We start from the raw sequence: 16,109 nt of genomic DNA, 5'->3' as shown, positions 1-16,109 counted from the left end.
AGGTGGTCAAGCAAGGAGAAAAATGTCTCAGACAGCCCAGACAGGGTCACAGGAGGGAATGTGCTTTCTTAAGCCCCGCACGTATTTGTGGGGTATTTTAAGGGATATTTTAAGAACACTTCCTCCTTGAAAACAAGGCTTATATGTGCCTCTTAAAAAGCAGAGAGATCCAATTTCAGGAAAATGCAATTGGTTTGTGCAATGCTGCCTGCACCTTGAGCCCATCAACATCCTTTACAGAGCAGGGAGGGGACCCTTCTCAGTAGATGTGGACACCCCAGGCATTTGGCGAGGCACCTGCCAGACATCAGGTGAGCTCTCTGGAAGGCACACTGCAACCTCGGAGGCACAGACGGGATGGGAAGGAGCTATGGTACGCAGGGTTCTGAGGTGGTCTCCAGATTTCCATCCCCTGGTGCACACACCCTGTATAATCCCTTCCCCTGGAGTATGACCTGGACCCGTGAGCATGGTGGATGTCACTCTTGGGACAATGCTACTAATCAGGTAACTTTGACTGCATCAGAGGGAGATTATCCGGGGTGGGCCTGACGTAATCAGAGGATCCCCTTAGGAGAAGGTGAATTTCACCAACAACAAGAATGAACTGGAAGAGAAATTCAATCTTCAGATGAGAACACAGCCCCGGCCGATTCTTTATTGCATTTTGTTGAGACCCTAAGAAAAGGACCCAGCTGACTCATGCCTAGAATCCTGATCCACCGCCACTGTGAAATAATACATCTGTATTGTTCTAAGCTGCTAAGTTTGGGAGGACTTTTGTTACACAGAAATAGCTAACTAATACATCAGCTCAGGATTGGCACAGCTGAGGTGGAGGAGGGTGACCAGACATCCATTGCATGGGGTCTCCACTGAAGGATGAGGCAGCTGAGCATTTTATACCTGGGCTCTGTGCCCTTCTAACTGCCCATTTCCCAGGAACTGTAGGGTAGAAACTCACCAGAGCTAATCAGGGTAGAACTTTCCAAGTCAGTGGCCCAGCCAGGAGAAAGGAAACAAGGATGTGTTATTTCTTCCTGACGCCCACACTACAAGTCTGTTTCCACTTTGGCAGGAACCAGAAAGATCCCATATGGAGAGAAAACAGGGAAAGGAGGACATGTTAGCCAAGGGCATGACACCGGGTTGTAGAGTGTCCCCTCAAAATTCACATGCACTCAGAGCCTCGAAAGAGGGTGTTATTTGGAAATAGGATCTTTGTGCACGTAATTAGTCAGGATGATATCCTACAAGGTTGGATCCAACAGGACTAGTGTCCTTATTAGAAGACCATGTGAAGACACAAGGCGGAGGTTGAAGAGATACATCCACAAGCCAAGAGTGGCCAAAGATTCCTGGGAAACCACTGAGTCCCGAAACAGATTGTTCTTCAGGGAATTCATATGGAACCCTCCCTGCTGACAGCTCGACCTCGGATTTGTAGCCTCCAGAACTGAGAGAATACATTTCTCCTGCTCAAAGACCCCCATGGGTATTTTGTCATGGCAGTTGTTGGAAACAAATCTGTGTCTTAACAATGGATTTGGATATCAAACATGATTTCCTCCTCTCAAGGGAATTTTGACCAAATAGCCAGTGAGTGTAACACCCAACATGCAAATTGCTCTGAATCACACAGCATGGACCAGTATAAATAGTCAACATGGCAAGACGACAGGTTAGTGCCCACAGATAATTATTTCAACCATCCCTTACCATGAATAAATCTCACAGAGCTGGAGAAAATGATTTAGGGTCCGGCCCCACTGAGATTCTCTATCTCTGTCTTGGGGCAAGAATATTTCAGAGTAGAGGGATAGTGGGAAGATTTCCCAACACCTCCCATCCACAAAGCAAGTGCAACTTTTTGGGGAGCCAGTTGGATCCCAGCGGCTGACTCTGATGTTCAAATATGACAACTACTGTGTAGGTGATTGAGAAGGAATCCCTATGGCAATCAGGCATATTCGGTAAATCTCCCACGTCCCCTGCAGCTGGGGTCTGCCGGTGACGAATCATCCTCCTGTCCATTCCCGTCTGTCCTAGGTCTTGTCCTCACCCGAGTCTGGTTATCATACGAGAAGCAAGGACCTTCTGGTTGCCAACACACCAACACAATTATTTTAATAGGTTTAGATGGACTGAATTGGACAAAAGGTGGCCTGAATGCTTGAGGAGTTCACTGTAAGTCCTGCATGACCAATATTATTGATGACAAAGGAAGCTTCTGCAGAAACAAGGAGGAGCTCCTTAAAAGAAAGGCAGAAGTCCATCACATTTGGTATGTTAGCTCAGGCTGAAGTAACAGCATACCGTAGACGGGGGGTGTGGGGAGGGATGGCTAAAGCACAAATTTATTTTCTTGCTGCTCTGGAGGCTGCAAGGGTGAGACCCCAGTGTCAGCACAGTCAGATTCTGGGGAGGGTTGTCTTCCTGGCTTGGACATGACCTCCATCTTGTGCATTTTCACATGGCAGAAAGAATGCGTTCATCTCTTCTTACAAGGACAGTAAACCCACCCTCGTCTGACCCTAATCACCTCCCAAAGACCCCACCTCTGAACCTCATCCCACGGGGGGAGGAGGGCTTCCCCATGTGAACTCTGGGGGACACAATTCACTCCATGTACTCGGCCTTCCCCGTTGTTATAAACAGCATCATCCAGATGCTCAAACCAGAATCCCGAGCGCATGCCTGACTCTTACATCCCCTTCTCCCCCACATTCGGAACACTTTCAGGCTTTGTCCATTCTCTCCAAGGCACGTAATTCCAGTCTGCCCCATTTTCTCCATCATGGCGGCCACCAGCCAGGACCCAAACACCACCACCATCTTGGACCATGGTCACACTTGACGACATGCTCTCACTTGCCCTTTCCTATCGTTCTCCAAGCATTGGTGCAGAGGCAGCCGCCATGACACCATCCATCCAGAGCCACTCACATGCCACGGGCTGTCGACGACTGCCTGGCACCCCAGCACCTCCTCCAAGACCACGTGCTCTCATGCCTCAACCTCTCCATTTCTCCCTCCCATCCCACCTGCCCTCCCCACGTCAGGCACACCAACCTTCCCCCAGGTCTCTGAACCCACTCAGTCCTTCCTGCCCTCCCATTGATGGAGCAGAAGAAATAATGATAGAAATGACAGAAGACAAACGTTGTCAGCCGAAGGAATCGTGGGGGGAAAAAATGGTGACGTCGGAGGTCTCACTGAAAACGTAAAACAGACCCGATCCTAGACACGGGCAGATGTGTCAAACCAGATAAAATAAAGAAAACTCTCCAAGGGTTTACGGGGAATGAAAATAACAGAAGGGTCCAGCTGGTCTGGTTTCATTTCATCTCAGACATAAGAAATGGCAGAGTGCTATTGGATTTGCCCGGCAGTGATGGGGGGAAAATCGTTATTAAGAATTCCACAGGGGGGCGCCTGGGGGGCTCAGTCGGTTAAGCGTCCAACTTCGGCTCAGGTCATGATCTCACAGTTGGTGGGTCCGAGCCCCGCATCAGGCTCTGTGCTGACAGCTCAGAGCCTGCAGCCTGCTTCGGATTCTGGGTCTCCCTCTCTCTCTGTTCCTCCCCCGCTCATGCTCTGTCTCTCTCTCCCCTTCAAAAATAAATAAAAACATTAAAAAAAAAAAAAAAAGAATTCCACAGGTTGGGGCACCAACTGGCTCAGTCGGTTAAACATCCGACTTCGGCTCAAGTCACAATCTCACGGTTCATGGGTCCCAGCCCCACGTTGGGCTCTGTGCTGACAGCTCGGAGCCTGGAGCCTGCTTCCCATTCTGTGTCTCCCTCTCTCTCTGCCTCTCCCCTGCTCACACTCTGTCCCTGTCCGTGTCAAAAATAAATAAACACTAAAAATAAATTAGAAAAAAGAATTCCATGGGGAAGACCATAGGGGAATGAGCTCTTTGTCCCCCAAATACCGTGGCAATAATTTCAAATACAGTCCACTCAGACCATGGCTTTTCACTCAGTAATTCTGCAGTGTTCCAGTCATGCTCTGTACAGGGAACTGCTCTAGGGAATCCTGCAATGAAACTGTCTATCCCCTAAATCAAGCAATTTTTGTCACGGTTGACTATTTGCATCAGGAGCACTCAGGACATGGAAAGAGGGTTCCATTCTTAATCCGCACTTCAAAAATAAAATAAAATAAAATAAAACCATCAAAAACCGAAGGCAAAACAGATTATGATTTGCAAATGCCTTGCTAAAATCAGGGTGCAGAGAACGTATCCGTGCCCTCACATCTCTCAAGCCAAGGAACAGGAACAAAGTACCCTTAATAGGATTTTTTCAGACTATGACCACATAATTTGCATTTTCCTCTCCAAGGGACAAAACCAGAATTGGCTGATTTTCATTGGTTCAGTACTTTTCTCTGTAGATTAGTGCCCCTTAAAGAAGGGGGAACATCCTCCCACATTAATATTTAGAATTCAAAGCCTTTTTAAGAATCTACAATCCCCTCAAATGTCATATGCTACCAAAAAAAAAAAAAAAAAAAAAAAAAAGAAAGACACGTCACATTTGTTTGGGAAAGACACCCGTACCAGGCACGGTATTTCAAGAACCTGGGCACCCATGACTGGGCTGATATGGGTCTTTTTTATGATTTCAGAAACTCAAGATGCTCCTTTCACTTGAGGGAGGATCCCGTCTAACGCCTTGGACGTGAGTTGGCGCGAACCAAACCCGCACAGAACAATCCCCGTGCCCTCTGTGCTCAAGGAGACCCCGAGAACCTGGTAAGCGTGGGCTGAGTGCAGGTGAGTGTGCCCGTGGCCTCTGTGTGCTCGCCATGCACCATCAATGAATCAGAGATCACATAAAACGTGTGCATCGACTCCCTCCGTCTCCACCAGAGCCCTGGCCAGGAAGATGCTTTTATGGCCATTGTTTTTTTAACGACAACATCGAGGCACATGATAAGTATATTAGCGATTATTTAGATATATTGTATATTTTCATATATTACGCATGACCTCATGTGCAAGGGCTTGGATACGCGTACAGACAGCGTCAGAGGCGGGCAGAAGACATAACTCGTATTCACAACATGCTCGTGAGCTGTCGGAAAGCCCACACGGCTCAGAATTGTGGAATCGGAAGGACCTTCCTTCCAGGCAGGAAACTGCTTTGCCCGGAATTGTTGTCGGCTTCTCCCTGCAAGTGGCCGTGGCTCTCACAGCCCTGGTGTCTGCGTCCCTGATTTCCCCCCGAGAACTCAGAGTCTAGGGCTTGGTCATTACACCACATCACAGCAGAAGTCCCCTAGGGGTTGGCTGTGCTAACGTCACGCACTGTGTCCCCGACCAGACCCCTGCAGGGCTGCCCTCAGCCCCCTCGGACACAGCAGGTGGTCACATGGCAGGCTCCGCATTCGAATCTCCGTATCCTCTGTGCATTGACAGGCAGAGGCCATATAAAGAATAAAAAGCACTTTCCAAAAAACAAAAACAAACAAAAAAAAAACCAAACTGGTGGCATTCTTCTTGTCCTCAAAGGGGTCTCCCACGTGGATGTTTCACCGGTCGGTGCATGTCCCAGGGGACATGATACAGGAAACCAAGGCACCCTCACAATTAGGGATGAGGTCTGTTTGTACGTGTGCACCTGCTGCAGGAAAGTCGCCCGGAGTTTTTGTTCGCTGTGAAACATCTTTGCACCAACGGTTGTCAGGAACCCTGGACAACAGGAGGCATGTGGCCACCCCACACCCTCTCCAGAGGCAAAGACAGACTCGTTCGAAAGCTCACCTGACGCAGACTGTCGTCCAGACGGGACCTCCGTGCACCTTCGAGTTTCCCTTCTTCAAACCCGGACGGGCCTGGCGAGCGCGGGAAGGGGGCCCCGGACACGCGTGCAACCTGGGATGAGCGGTGGGGACCGGGCTGCTGCTCACGTCCGACCCCCCCTCGCAGCCGAGCAGGGACCTCTCTGCATCAGGAAGACGCGTGACGCGTGCAGGCAGCTGGTCTGACCCGGAAGGCTCTGCGGGTACCTCGGCGCTCAGGCTGGGCAACCAAAGTCTGGACGGCGCGGTGACGCGTTTGGGGAACCGGAGCGCGTCTGAGCTCTCGCGCCTCCAATGGTGTCCCCACGACTGCGGGCCTTGCACGCATCCACCTGCCTGAGCCTGGAGCCCTCCGCTCACACGTGTGCTCATGTGGGTAAAGGACACACGTATGCATGTGCACACGTCAGGGTCCTCGGCCCAGACACACACACACACACGCACACACACGCACACACCCCTACGTACTTTACAAACTGCTAAACACACATAACCCACCACAACGTAGTGGGGAATATCTCCCGCGGACAGGTGCCCTCAGAAAGTTTGTTCTCTTTTGGTCAAACACAGCGGCAGTGAGGACTTTCTTTTCTCATTATGTCAAATGCTTTTCTTATTTACTTATTATACATGTTGTTATACATATCATGATAGTTATGATATATTTACTATATATTATACATTATCGTATGTAATAAATGCATAGTAAATATATATCACATATATAATATAGTATATAATTATATATGTACAATTATATGTAATAAATGTGTTATATATAATTATATGTATGATTATGCACATAATAAACAAATCTTAAATATATATCACCTATATTATATAATACATAATACATGATAATAAATCCATTTATTTATTATATATAATTATATATAACATTATTACATTTATAATTATATATAATAAATCTATCTATATATAGTTATATATATAATATGTATGTAATTATATATAATTCTATATGTATATATTTTATATGTATATATTATACGTATGATTATGCATATAATAAATTATATATAATTTATTGTATATATAATTATACATACATATAATTATATATATATAAATATACATTATATATTTTATATATATAAATATTTTATATATTTTATATATTATATATTTTATATATATAAATATTTTATATATATTTTATTTTATATATATATTCTATTTTATTTTATATATATAAATTTTATATTTTTTATATTTTTTATATTTTTATTATTTATATTTTATATGTATAAATATTTTATATATTTTATATATAAAATATTTAATTATATGTATATTTATATATTTTTATTATATATATAATTATATATTTTATAATATACATTATATATATACATATAATTATATGTATGATTATATATATTTATATGTATATAAATATAATTATATGCATTATTATGCATATAATAAACAAATCTTAAAATAGATATCATGTATATAATATGATATATAAGTATATAATAAATACATTTATTATATGTAATTATTATATATAACATTATATTATATTTATATATAATAAATCTATTATATACTTCTATAATACTTCTATAATACTTATTTAACATTATATTATAATTATATATAACAAATCTATTTATTATATACTTATATAATGTTATATATAATAATTGTATATAATAAATCCATTTATCATATGTAATTATATGTATGATTATGCATATAATAAATATTAAAATAAATATATACATATATAAATCCATAATAAATACATTGTATATTATATATATATAATAGTCTCTTATGCTTGCAAATCCCCCAAAGAGGTAGATTCTTGCCTTCCGAAGCATTTTGAACGTACCCCTTCTCTTCCTTTACCTCCGGCCACCTGCCCACATCCACCTGAGTTGTGAGAAACACGTTTTATTCCAGCTCTATGTATTTTTTCCCTACCTGCGTGGGCTCATGAATCGCGGCAGGATTTCTTCTGGTCTTATATGTGTGTGTCTGTGTGTGTGCTTTAATTTTGGAAAAGAGAATTCCCCACGAATGGATGCTTAAGTTTGCAATCGTAGTCAGAATTCAATCCAAGGTGTTTTGAACCCCGTCGAAGGCTCTTCCTGGGATCCAGGGGCCGGGAGGTGCTTTCCTGACGGAGACAAGATGGCCAAGCACTCGGCTCAGGACGAGCAGAAAGCGTCCAGCCCCTGGGGTGGCGCAGGGAAGTGGAGGGGGCAGGGCGTCCACCCGCAGCCCAGGTCCAGGAAGGTGCACGTGCAGCCCTGGTGACTGTCTGTAGGGACTGACAAAGGCAGAGGCAGGGGAGGGGCACAGGTGGCAGGGGGGAGGCACGGAGCGGGGATTCTCCAGGTAGCTAACTACCCATGGCAAGCACTGATCACACAGAGTGACAGTTGTACAGTTTCTCAGAGACACCCTGACCTCCAATACCTATCACTCTCTCGGTTGTCCTGAGCCCGACCCTAAGGAGGCTCAGCCTTTGCCTTCGTCAGGGCGCTCCAGAGAAACAGAACGGACAGGATGGGTATATGTATACAGAAATGTTAATCTCATGCAAAACCAAACAAAAACAGACAACAGCAATGGAAAAAAAAACCTTCGCAGAAACCTCCAGATCATATTTGGCCACATCTCTGGGCACCAAGTTGACACATGAAATGGACGATCCCAGAGCGGGAGCAGGCTCCATAAAGTCCCAAACAGAAAATGTATGGCTGTGCTTGCACAGCAGCAGGGGCTACGCCCCATGAACCAAATATTACTCGCCAAGCAAAATATGTGACTTCACAAAACTCCCACATCTTCCTGCCTCGTGGGCCTGGCTCAGAGACACAAACTCAAAGGTACAAACATCAAAGGTACAAACTTCACCGTTCTTTATCCCCATGTACACATCCACAGCCTTCCCCAGAGAGTCTGAAAAATACAATGATGCCTTGGTGTCTTTTGTGGCAAAGAATTTTTTCTTTTCCTCTGTGAATCGCTTTGGCAGAAACATCAGCATCGCTCACAAGCTCCCAGGTGACGTCGGTGCTGCAGGTGCGTGGGACACACTCAAGGCATCAGTGGACAGACCTTCACCCTCCAAAGTCCAGGAGGACACAGAACTGGGCTTGAATAGGTTTCTTGGTGCCTGGTCTCTATGGGGTCTCCTTTCCTGAGTTTCTGTGAGTCCTTCGGTATCGTCCAAGCAAGGTGTTGCCCCAAACCTGGGAGCCAGCTGTGCGGCAGGATGCGGCCACCCAGCACGTCTCCTGGGTAGTTTCGTAAACTCAGGCGGGAAGCGTGGCTCATCAACGAAATGGCCCGTGCTGTGCACGTCTGCCTTATATTTCTGCCTGTGCAGAACTATTTCAACACGTTAGTCTGGACGAGGGCGGGAAGACAGAAACTGAGAGTGTGGTTGGTTGCACGGGCCCGTGATCACATTTAAAGAAGGCCAAGTGAGAAAATCGGAATTGGGTGTCCTGTGTGGAAAGGTACCTTGGTTCTACGCACCAGGCTATGGCCAGTCGCCCAGCTCTGAGCCCACATACCTGGTACCAAGGACCTGAAGATCCCTAAAGTTTGTCCCAATTTCCATTTATGGAGATTGCACATGATAAGTATAATATCATATAATAATGCATATGATAAGTATATTAGCTATTATTTAGATATATTGTATATTTTCATATATTACGCGTGATATAAGATATAGAATATGCATATTATATATAGAATATATAATGTAAACTTTATAAATTTATATATGCGGTGTCTAACATATACTTTACATCTCTATACTATATATAACATGTAGTATCATATGCACAATTATATACAAATACACATATACAATACAGATACATAAATATACGTATATACACATACATATACGTACAAAATATGACTATAATTATAAATTATAAATATATAAATTATAATTATAAATATATATTATAAATATATAATTATAATTATAAATATATAATTATATATAATTATAAATATATAAATATAACTATATATAAATAGATATAGTTATAATTATAAATATACAAATAATTATATAGAATTATAAATATATTTAGTTATAAATATATTTATAATTATATAATTATACTTATAAATTATAAAAAATGTATAATTATATATAAATTATAAATATAATTATAAATATATAAATAATTATAAATTATAAATAAATTATAATATAATATAATTATGTAATTATATATAAATATATAATCTATATATATTTATATATAAATTTATATTTAAATATATAATTTATATATATTTAAATATAATTATATAATTATATAATATCATATTTATATTTATTTTTGGGACAGAGAGAGACAGAGCATGAACGGGGGAGGGGCAGAGAGAGAGGGAGACACAGAATCGGAAACAGGCTCCAGGCTCCGGGCCATCAGCCCAGAGCCTGACGCGGGGCTCGAACTCACGGACCGCGAGATCGTGACCTGGCTGAAGTCGGACGCCCAACCGACTGCGCCACCCAGGCGCCCCTGTCATATTTATATTTAAGTATATATAATTATATAATTATATAATATTATATAAATATAATTATAAATATATAAATAAATATATATAATTATATATGCTACATAATATATTTGCATATATACACATTTATATGTACATACAAATATATGTAGTTATGTACACATCATAGAATATATACAGGGATAAACATGCATACAAATGTGTAATTAGATGTTATATAATATACATACACATATAAATATATATAATCATATATACATTATATATAATCATATATACATTATATATAATACATGCATTGTATACATTATACATTATATAGAATACATACATATTAATATATAATTGTATATGCATTGTATATATCATATAATATATACGTCATATATTAAATATACACATATACATTATATATTATATAATATATAAATTTGTTATACATTATATAAATACAAATGTATGTGAAAGTATATATTACATTATATAAATATATAATCTATACCATAATGCACACATTTATGCATAAGTGTATGTATATCCATCCATCCGTCTGTATACATCCTGTCTTCAAAGATGGAAATATCAAGTAAACAGTGGCATAGCTGAGGGGCTCCTGGGTGGCTCAGTCAGTTAAGCCTCCGACTTCAGCTCAGGTCACGATCTCACGGTCCGTGGGATCGAGCCCTGCATCGGGCTCTGTGCTGATGGCTCAGAGCCTGGATCCTGCTTCCGATTCTGTGTCTCCCTCTCTCTCTGCCCCTCCCCCACATGCACTCTCTCCAAATAAATACATAAATAGATAAATGAGCATAAAAAAAAAATACTGGCCAGAGCATGTCTGTGTGCACTGAGGGCTGCCTCTGCGGGAGGTGCGGGAGGATGGGCCTATCAGGGCAAGCTTGCTTTGGAAGCGTTTCTGGCTGGTTTGAAGCAGCTAATGGAAACCACCCCAGGACCTCCCCACAGCAGGCAGGAGATTACACCGGGACTTCTGGGGTCTCCAGAGCCGCCTGACTATTTAGGTGTTAACTCCTAGGAAGCTGGGGAAAGGGACAGGCTCAGGCTGGTGGCAGCTGGGCCAATACCCACACCGGCTATACACTGTTCACGCTGAAGGCAGACAGAAGGGCCCTCCTCTCCTGCTTGCTGTGTGTGTCCCCTGGTTGGTGTCCACTCGGTGGTCCTTTTAAATTTTTTTAATGTTTATTTATTTTTGAGACAGAGAGAGACAGAGCATGAACGGCGGAGGCTCAGAGAGAGAGGGAGACACAGAATCCAAAGCAGGCTCCAGGCTCTGAGCCGTCAGCCCAGAGCCCCACGCGGGGCTCGAACTCATAGACTGTGAGATCACGACCTGAGCCGAAGTCGGACGCTTAACCGACTGAGCCACCCAGGCGCCCCTCGGGTGTCCTTTGACAGAAGATGTGAGAAAACATCTCTCCCGGCCCCCTCCCTGCACTACGTCACAGACAAGGTCACGGGTGAGCAGCGGAACAGGCAAGATTGTAGAAACAAGAGCCAGATACATGACGGTAAGTAAGGAATCAAGTCGAGGCCCCTGGGCGGGTTGCAGATACGGCTTCTCCTACCAGAAGGAGGCCACAGTCACCTTATGCATTCACCTGGCGACAGGGGTCCGAGAATGAAGGGTCTGAGCCCATCTGCCTGGACATCAAAGGTGGCACACGGCAGAATCCACTCCGTGACTCCTGAGGACCCCCACGCCTTCTCTTCTCCCCTTCCTTCGTTCCGCCTCTTTGTGAGTTAATTCAGCAAGCGTTGATCAATCTGGTGCTCTAACAGGCCGAGCACCATTCTGGTTCTAACCCACAAGCCAGGGGAGGTTCTGGCTCAGTGTCCAACCCAGCAGGACATGGCCATCGCAGTGTCCATTTGGACGAATGGACAAAAATGAACGAATAAAGATGCTAATAACTCCGTACAACACACCGTGTGTTTTACAACGTGGTCGTGAGTGCCTCGAGGAAGAGACCTCGCCCTGGTTCCTTAATCTGTCTGAGTTTAAGTCTCCTCACCTGTGCAATGGGACATATACCATCCTATCTTCCAACGTAAGCCCATCATGGTCGTCACTAATATGGCAACCATCACCATCAAGATTAGCATCATCATCATTGCCGTGTTGCAAGACAGGAAACTGAGCCTCGCACAAGTCCGGCATCCCCCAGGGTCACACAACTAATCATTAATGCCACCATCATTCATGCCCAGTCCATCCCAGTACAAAGCTCTTCTCCTCTTGCCTACTGATCGTATGACATGTCACTAGCCTTCCTTCAAAGACATGCACAGCTGGCCCTTTCTTCCCTGTCCTCCTTCCCTTCCTCCCATCTGCATCCTGGAATCGGGGAGCATCGTCCTGGACCATGAGGACGGGGACCATCACCAGACGGGGGGAAGCAGGGAGATGCGAAAAGCCTAGTTTGCGAGGAATCCGTCGCATAGCCAGCATACCAGCCCCGGACCATGTGCCTCGGGGTCACCTTTACTGGAGAGAGAGTCAAACTTAGGTCACTGTTTTTAATATCAAATTTATGGTCAAATTGGGTTCCATACAACAGCCAGTGCTCATCCCCACAGGTGCCCTCCTCAATACCCATCTCCCACCCTCCCCTCCCTCCTACGCCCCATCAACCCTCGGATTGTTCTCAGTTTTGAAGAGTCTCTTGTGGTTTGTCTCCCTCCCTCTCTAACCTTTTTTTTTCCTTCCCCTCCCCCATGGACGTCTGTTAACTTTCTAACGATCCACATATGAGTGAAAACATATGTATCTGTCTCTCTCTGCCTGACTTAGTTCACTCAGCATAATACCTTCCGGTCCCATCCATGTTGCTACAAATGGACGGATTTCATTCTTTCTCATTGCCACATAATATTCCGTTGTATATAAAAACCACATCTTCTTTATCCATTCATCAGTTGATGGACATTTAGGCTCTTTCCACAATTTGGCTATTGTTGAGAGTGCTGCTATAAACATTGGGGTACAAGTGCCCCTGTGCCTCAGCACTCCTGTATCCCTTGGGTCAATTCCTAGCAGTCCTATTGCTGGGTCATAGGGTAGGTCTATTTTTAATTTTCTGAGGAACCTCCACACTGCTTTCCAGAGCGGCTGCACCAATTTGCTTTCCCACCATTTTTAAGCAGTGCTGTTGTAGGGTTTCTGTGCCTGGCAAACCTAATCCCGATGTCGCCATTCAAGCTCTACGTTCCCTGCAGACCACCCCTCACCCCCCTTATCCCTGCACACATGTTAAACCCTCCATCCAAACGACTCTGAAGGCAGCTCAGCCATTTCCATAATCTGATTTGCTTTTCCTCCACATTGGAGGGGATAGACGCAGTGACCTTCGAGGACACATCTGAATGAAGACGCTTTGGTCTGGGTCGAGCCGGCAAAGAAAAGAGATCTCTGGCTTGTGGTACCTTATCCCTCACTGTATTGCATGCGATGAGCATCGCCGCTAAATGAGTTATAAAGGCATTCAGACCATCACCCTGCAAAGCTCTGTGGTAAAGGGATGTCAACCCACCATCACAACCCTCCTGGTGAAGGAGCGGTCAGCTCAGAGCCCAGAAGGACATTTTGGCATCTCAGCCTTGCCCTGGTGCCATTGTGTGGTGATGGCATGGGGTACAACCCATCCTAGGAAGGAGATCAATGTCTCGGGGTGTTTTTCTGACACAACAAAATACCAGTGGCCACAGGCAGTGAGGTTCGGGGCTTGAGGGAGGGGATTCTTGACTGCCAGTAAGTTGTTGTGCCCACTACTGAAGGCTCAGAATAAATCCCAGGAGTTCTGGGAAAGGACGGGGCTGATCCTGGGTAACTGAGACCCTCAGCAGTACGAGGTTTCTACACAAGCCATCTGGGAAATATGCGGGGCGAGCCAATGGGCCAGGACATACATCTTGGAAAAGCACTAACGCCTGGCCATGACCTGGTTTCTAACACTGCCGTGAGCAAAACGGGCTCAGCATTCACCAAGAAACATCTGGTTTTTTTCATGGCCAACATTTACATTATTCTTGCAAAGAGCAAGGATTTAATCCAGTTCAAAGAAAATGGGAACAGGGGGAAGTATTTCATAAGAGGACACTGAAAAATTCCAGAAGGCCGGGGGCCCCCCCGGGGGCTCAGTCGGTTGAGCGTCCGACTTCGGCTCAGGTCATGATCTCGTGGTCCGTGGGTTCAAGCCCCGCGTCGGGCTCTGTGCTGACCGCTCGGAGCCTGGAGCCTGCTTCAGATTCTGTGTCTCCCTCTGTCTCTCTCTGTCCCTCCCCTGCCCATGCTCTGTCTCTCTGCCCCGATTCCAAGAAAATGTATGCAACTCATGAAATAACACTTTCAATATAATCTCACTATTTAACATCACCGCTCTATCACCAGTCAGTGGCCCTTGGTCTGTCAGCACCTCCGGGCTTGCAAAACCGCACAGAATGTAAAGACGTGCGTATCCATCAGCGGGGCTGCTGTAATAACATAGTCCCGCTCAAACAGCAGGAATTCCTTCCGGGCTTGCGGATGCCCGCGTCCTTGCCGTGTGGTAGATTTGTGTCATTTCTGGCCACGAGGCTGGTGGTACATTGTGAATTGAACCCATTGTGAATTTTCAACCCGTTGAAAATTCATAGGGAGCCCCAGGGTGCTGAGGCTGGGGGGCTGCACCCCAGCTGAGGCTGGGGGGCTGCAGGGGGGTTGGCTGCACCCGAACTGAAATGACCCCTTCTGGAGATTTGATGAACGGGACAGATTAGAAGGAGAGGAAGCTTTAGGGGGAACCTATGTAGTTTTTTGATATTTTGATTTGCATGACTCCTCTGGGTGCACCTGCACAGGAGACTATCAGCTCCCTGAAGGCAGGACTCAAGTCTATTTGTGCACCTTCTTACGTCCACCTCTTGGCCCCCCACCTCCCCCCCTCCGGCGTGATCAGGTGCTCTGTGAAAGCCTGCTGGCGGGAGGTGGAAACGTCAGGTCAGCTGGGAATCCGTGCCTGTGTCATGTTCCCCTCCCATTGGCAGCGTCCCAGGATGCACGGACCCTGATGCATGCTGGTCCCATTTCCATGGACATAAAAAGCACATCATGAGTGCCAGCTTCCCGAACTGCCTCTTCTGGTCACCTTTGGCTCTCCTTCATCTACCCAGCCAAGCACTCGATGACTAATTGCTGGATAGATAAGGCAATGCATGCCAAAGTACTGCTGTGTGAATTCCAAGGCAGCCAAGACTGCATTCATGATGAGCCCAGGCAATGCTTTAAAAAAAAAAAAAATCCCAGCTGAACATCTATATCCTTGCAGAGTTTCTAGAATATGAATGCAATTTCCACATCTGACATTCAAATCTCTGCGATCATGGGAGAAGTAGCTCAGCCGGGAGCCTGGCCAGCCCAAGAGAAACACCACTGACCTTGGAGCTGGTCAGTGCTGCTTCTGGGCACCAGTGTGTGCCCATGTGCAAGTGATGCGTCTCCTACGAAACTTGGATATTCCTTTTTTTCTCTTGAAGATGTGCCAGGAGCTGAATTGTGTACTCCCCAAAATTCATGTGTTGAAATCCTTTCTCCCAGGACCTCAGAAGGGGACTGTATTTGGACGTGGGGTCTTCAAAGAAGGGATTAAGATACGATGAGGTCAATAGGGTGGGCCCTGATCGCATACGACTGGGGTCCTTATAAGAACAGGATATCAGGACACAGACACGCACAGAGGGACGGCCAGGTGAGGACACAGAGA

General features: G+C 44.9%; 1 protein-coding gene across 2 annotated transcripts in view; it reads left to right on the top strand.

The window, feature by feature from the left end:
* Window positions 1-16,109, top strand: part of DHRSX (dehydrogenase/reductase X-linked) — a 228,925-nt gene that overhangs the window by 206,946 nt on the left and 5,870 nt on the right. The window contains exon 7 of one of the 2 annotated variants that reach the window (XR_009257163.1): window positions 4,636-4,762. Coding sequence is in view for 1 of the 2 variants with exons in the window: in XM_058713716.1 (XP_058569699.1) it covers window positions 4,636-4,692 (57 nt within the window). In the remaining variant the exon portion in view is untranslated. Of the gene's footprint in view, window positions 1-4,635; window positions 5,490-16,109 lie in introns of those variants that run through there. The other variant, XM_058713716.1, reaches the window with a different exon arrangement.

The sequence above is a fragment of the Neofelis nebulosa genome, chromosome X (genome assembly GCF_028018385.1).
Source record: "Neofelis nebulosa isolate mNeoNeb1 chromosome X, mNeoNeb1.pri, whole genome shotgun sequence".
NCBI classification, from domain to species: Eukaryota; Metazoa; Chordata; class Mammalia; order Carnivora; family Felidae; genus Neofelis; species Neofelis nebulosa.
Note: the sequence above shows the minus strand (reverse complement) of the source record. Positions and strands in the feature narration are given on the sequence as shown.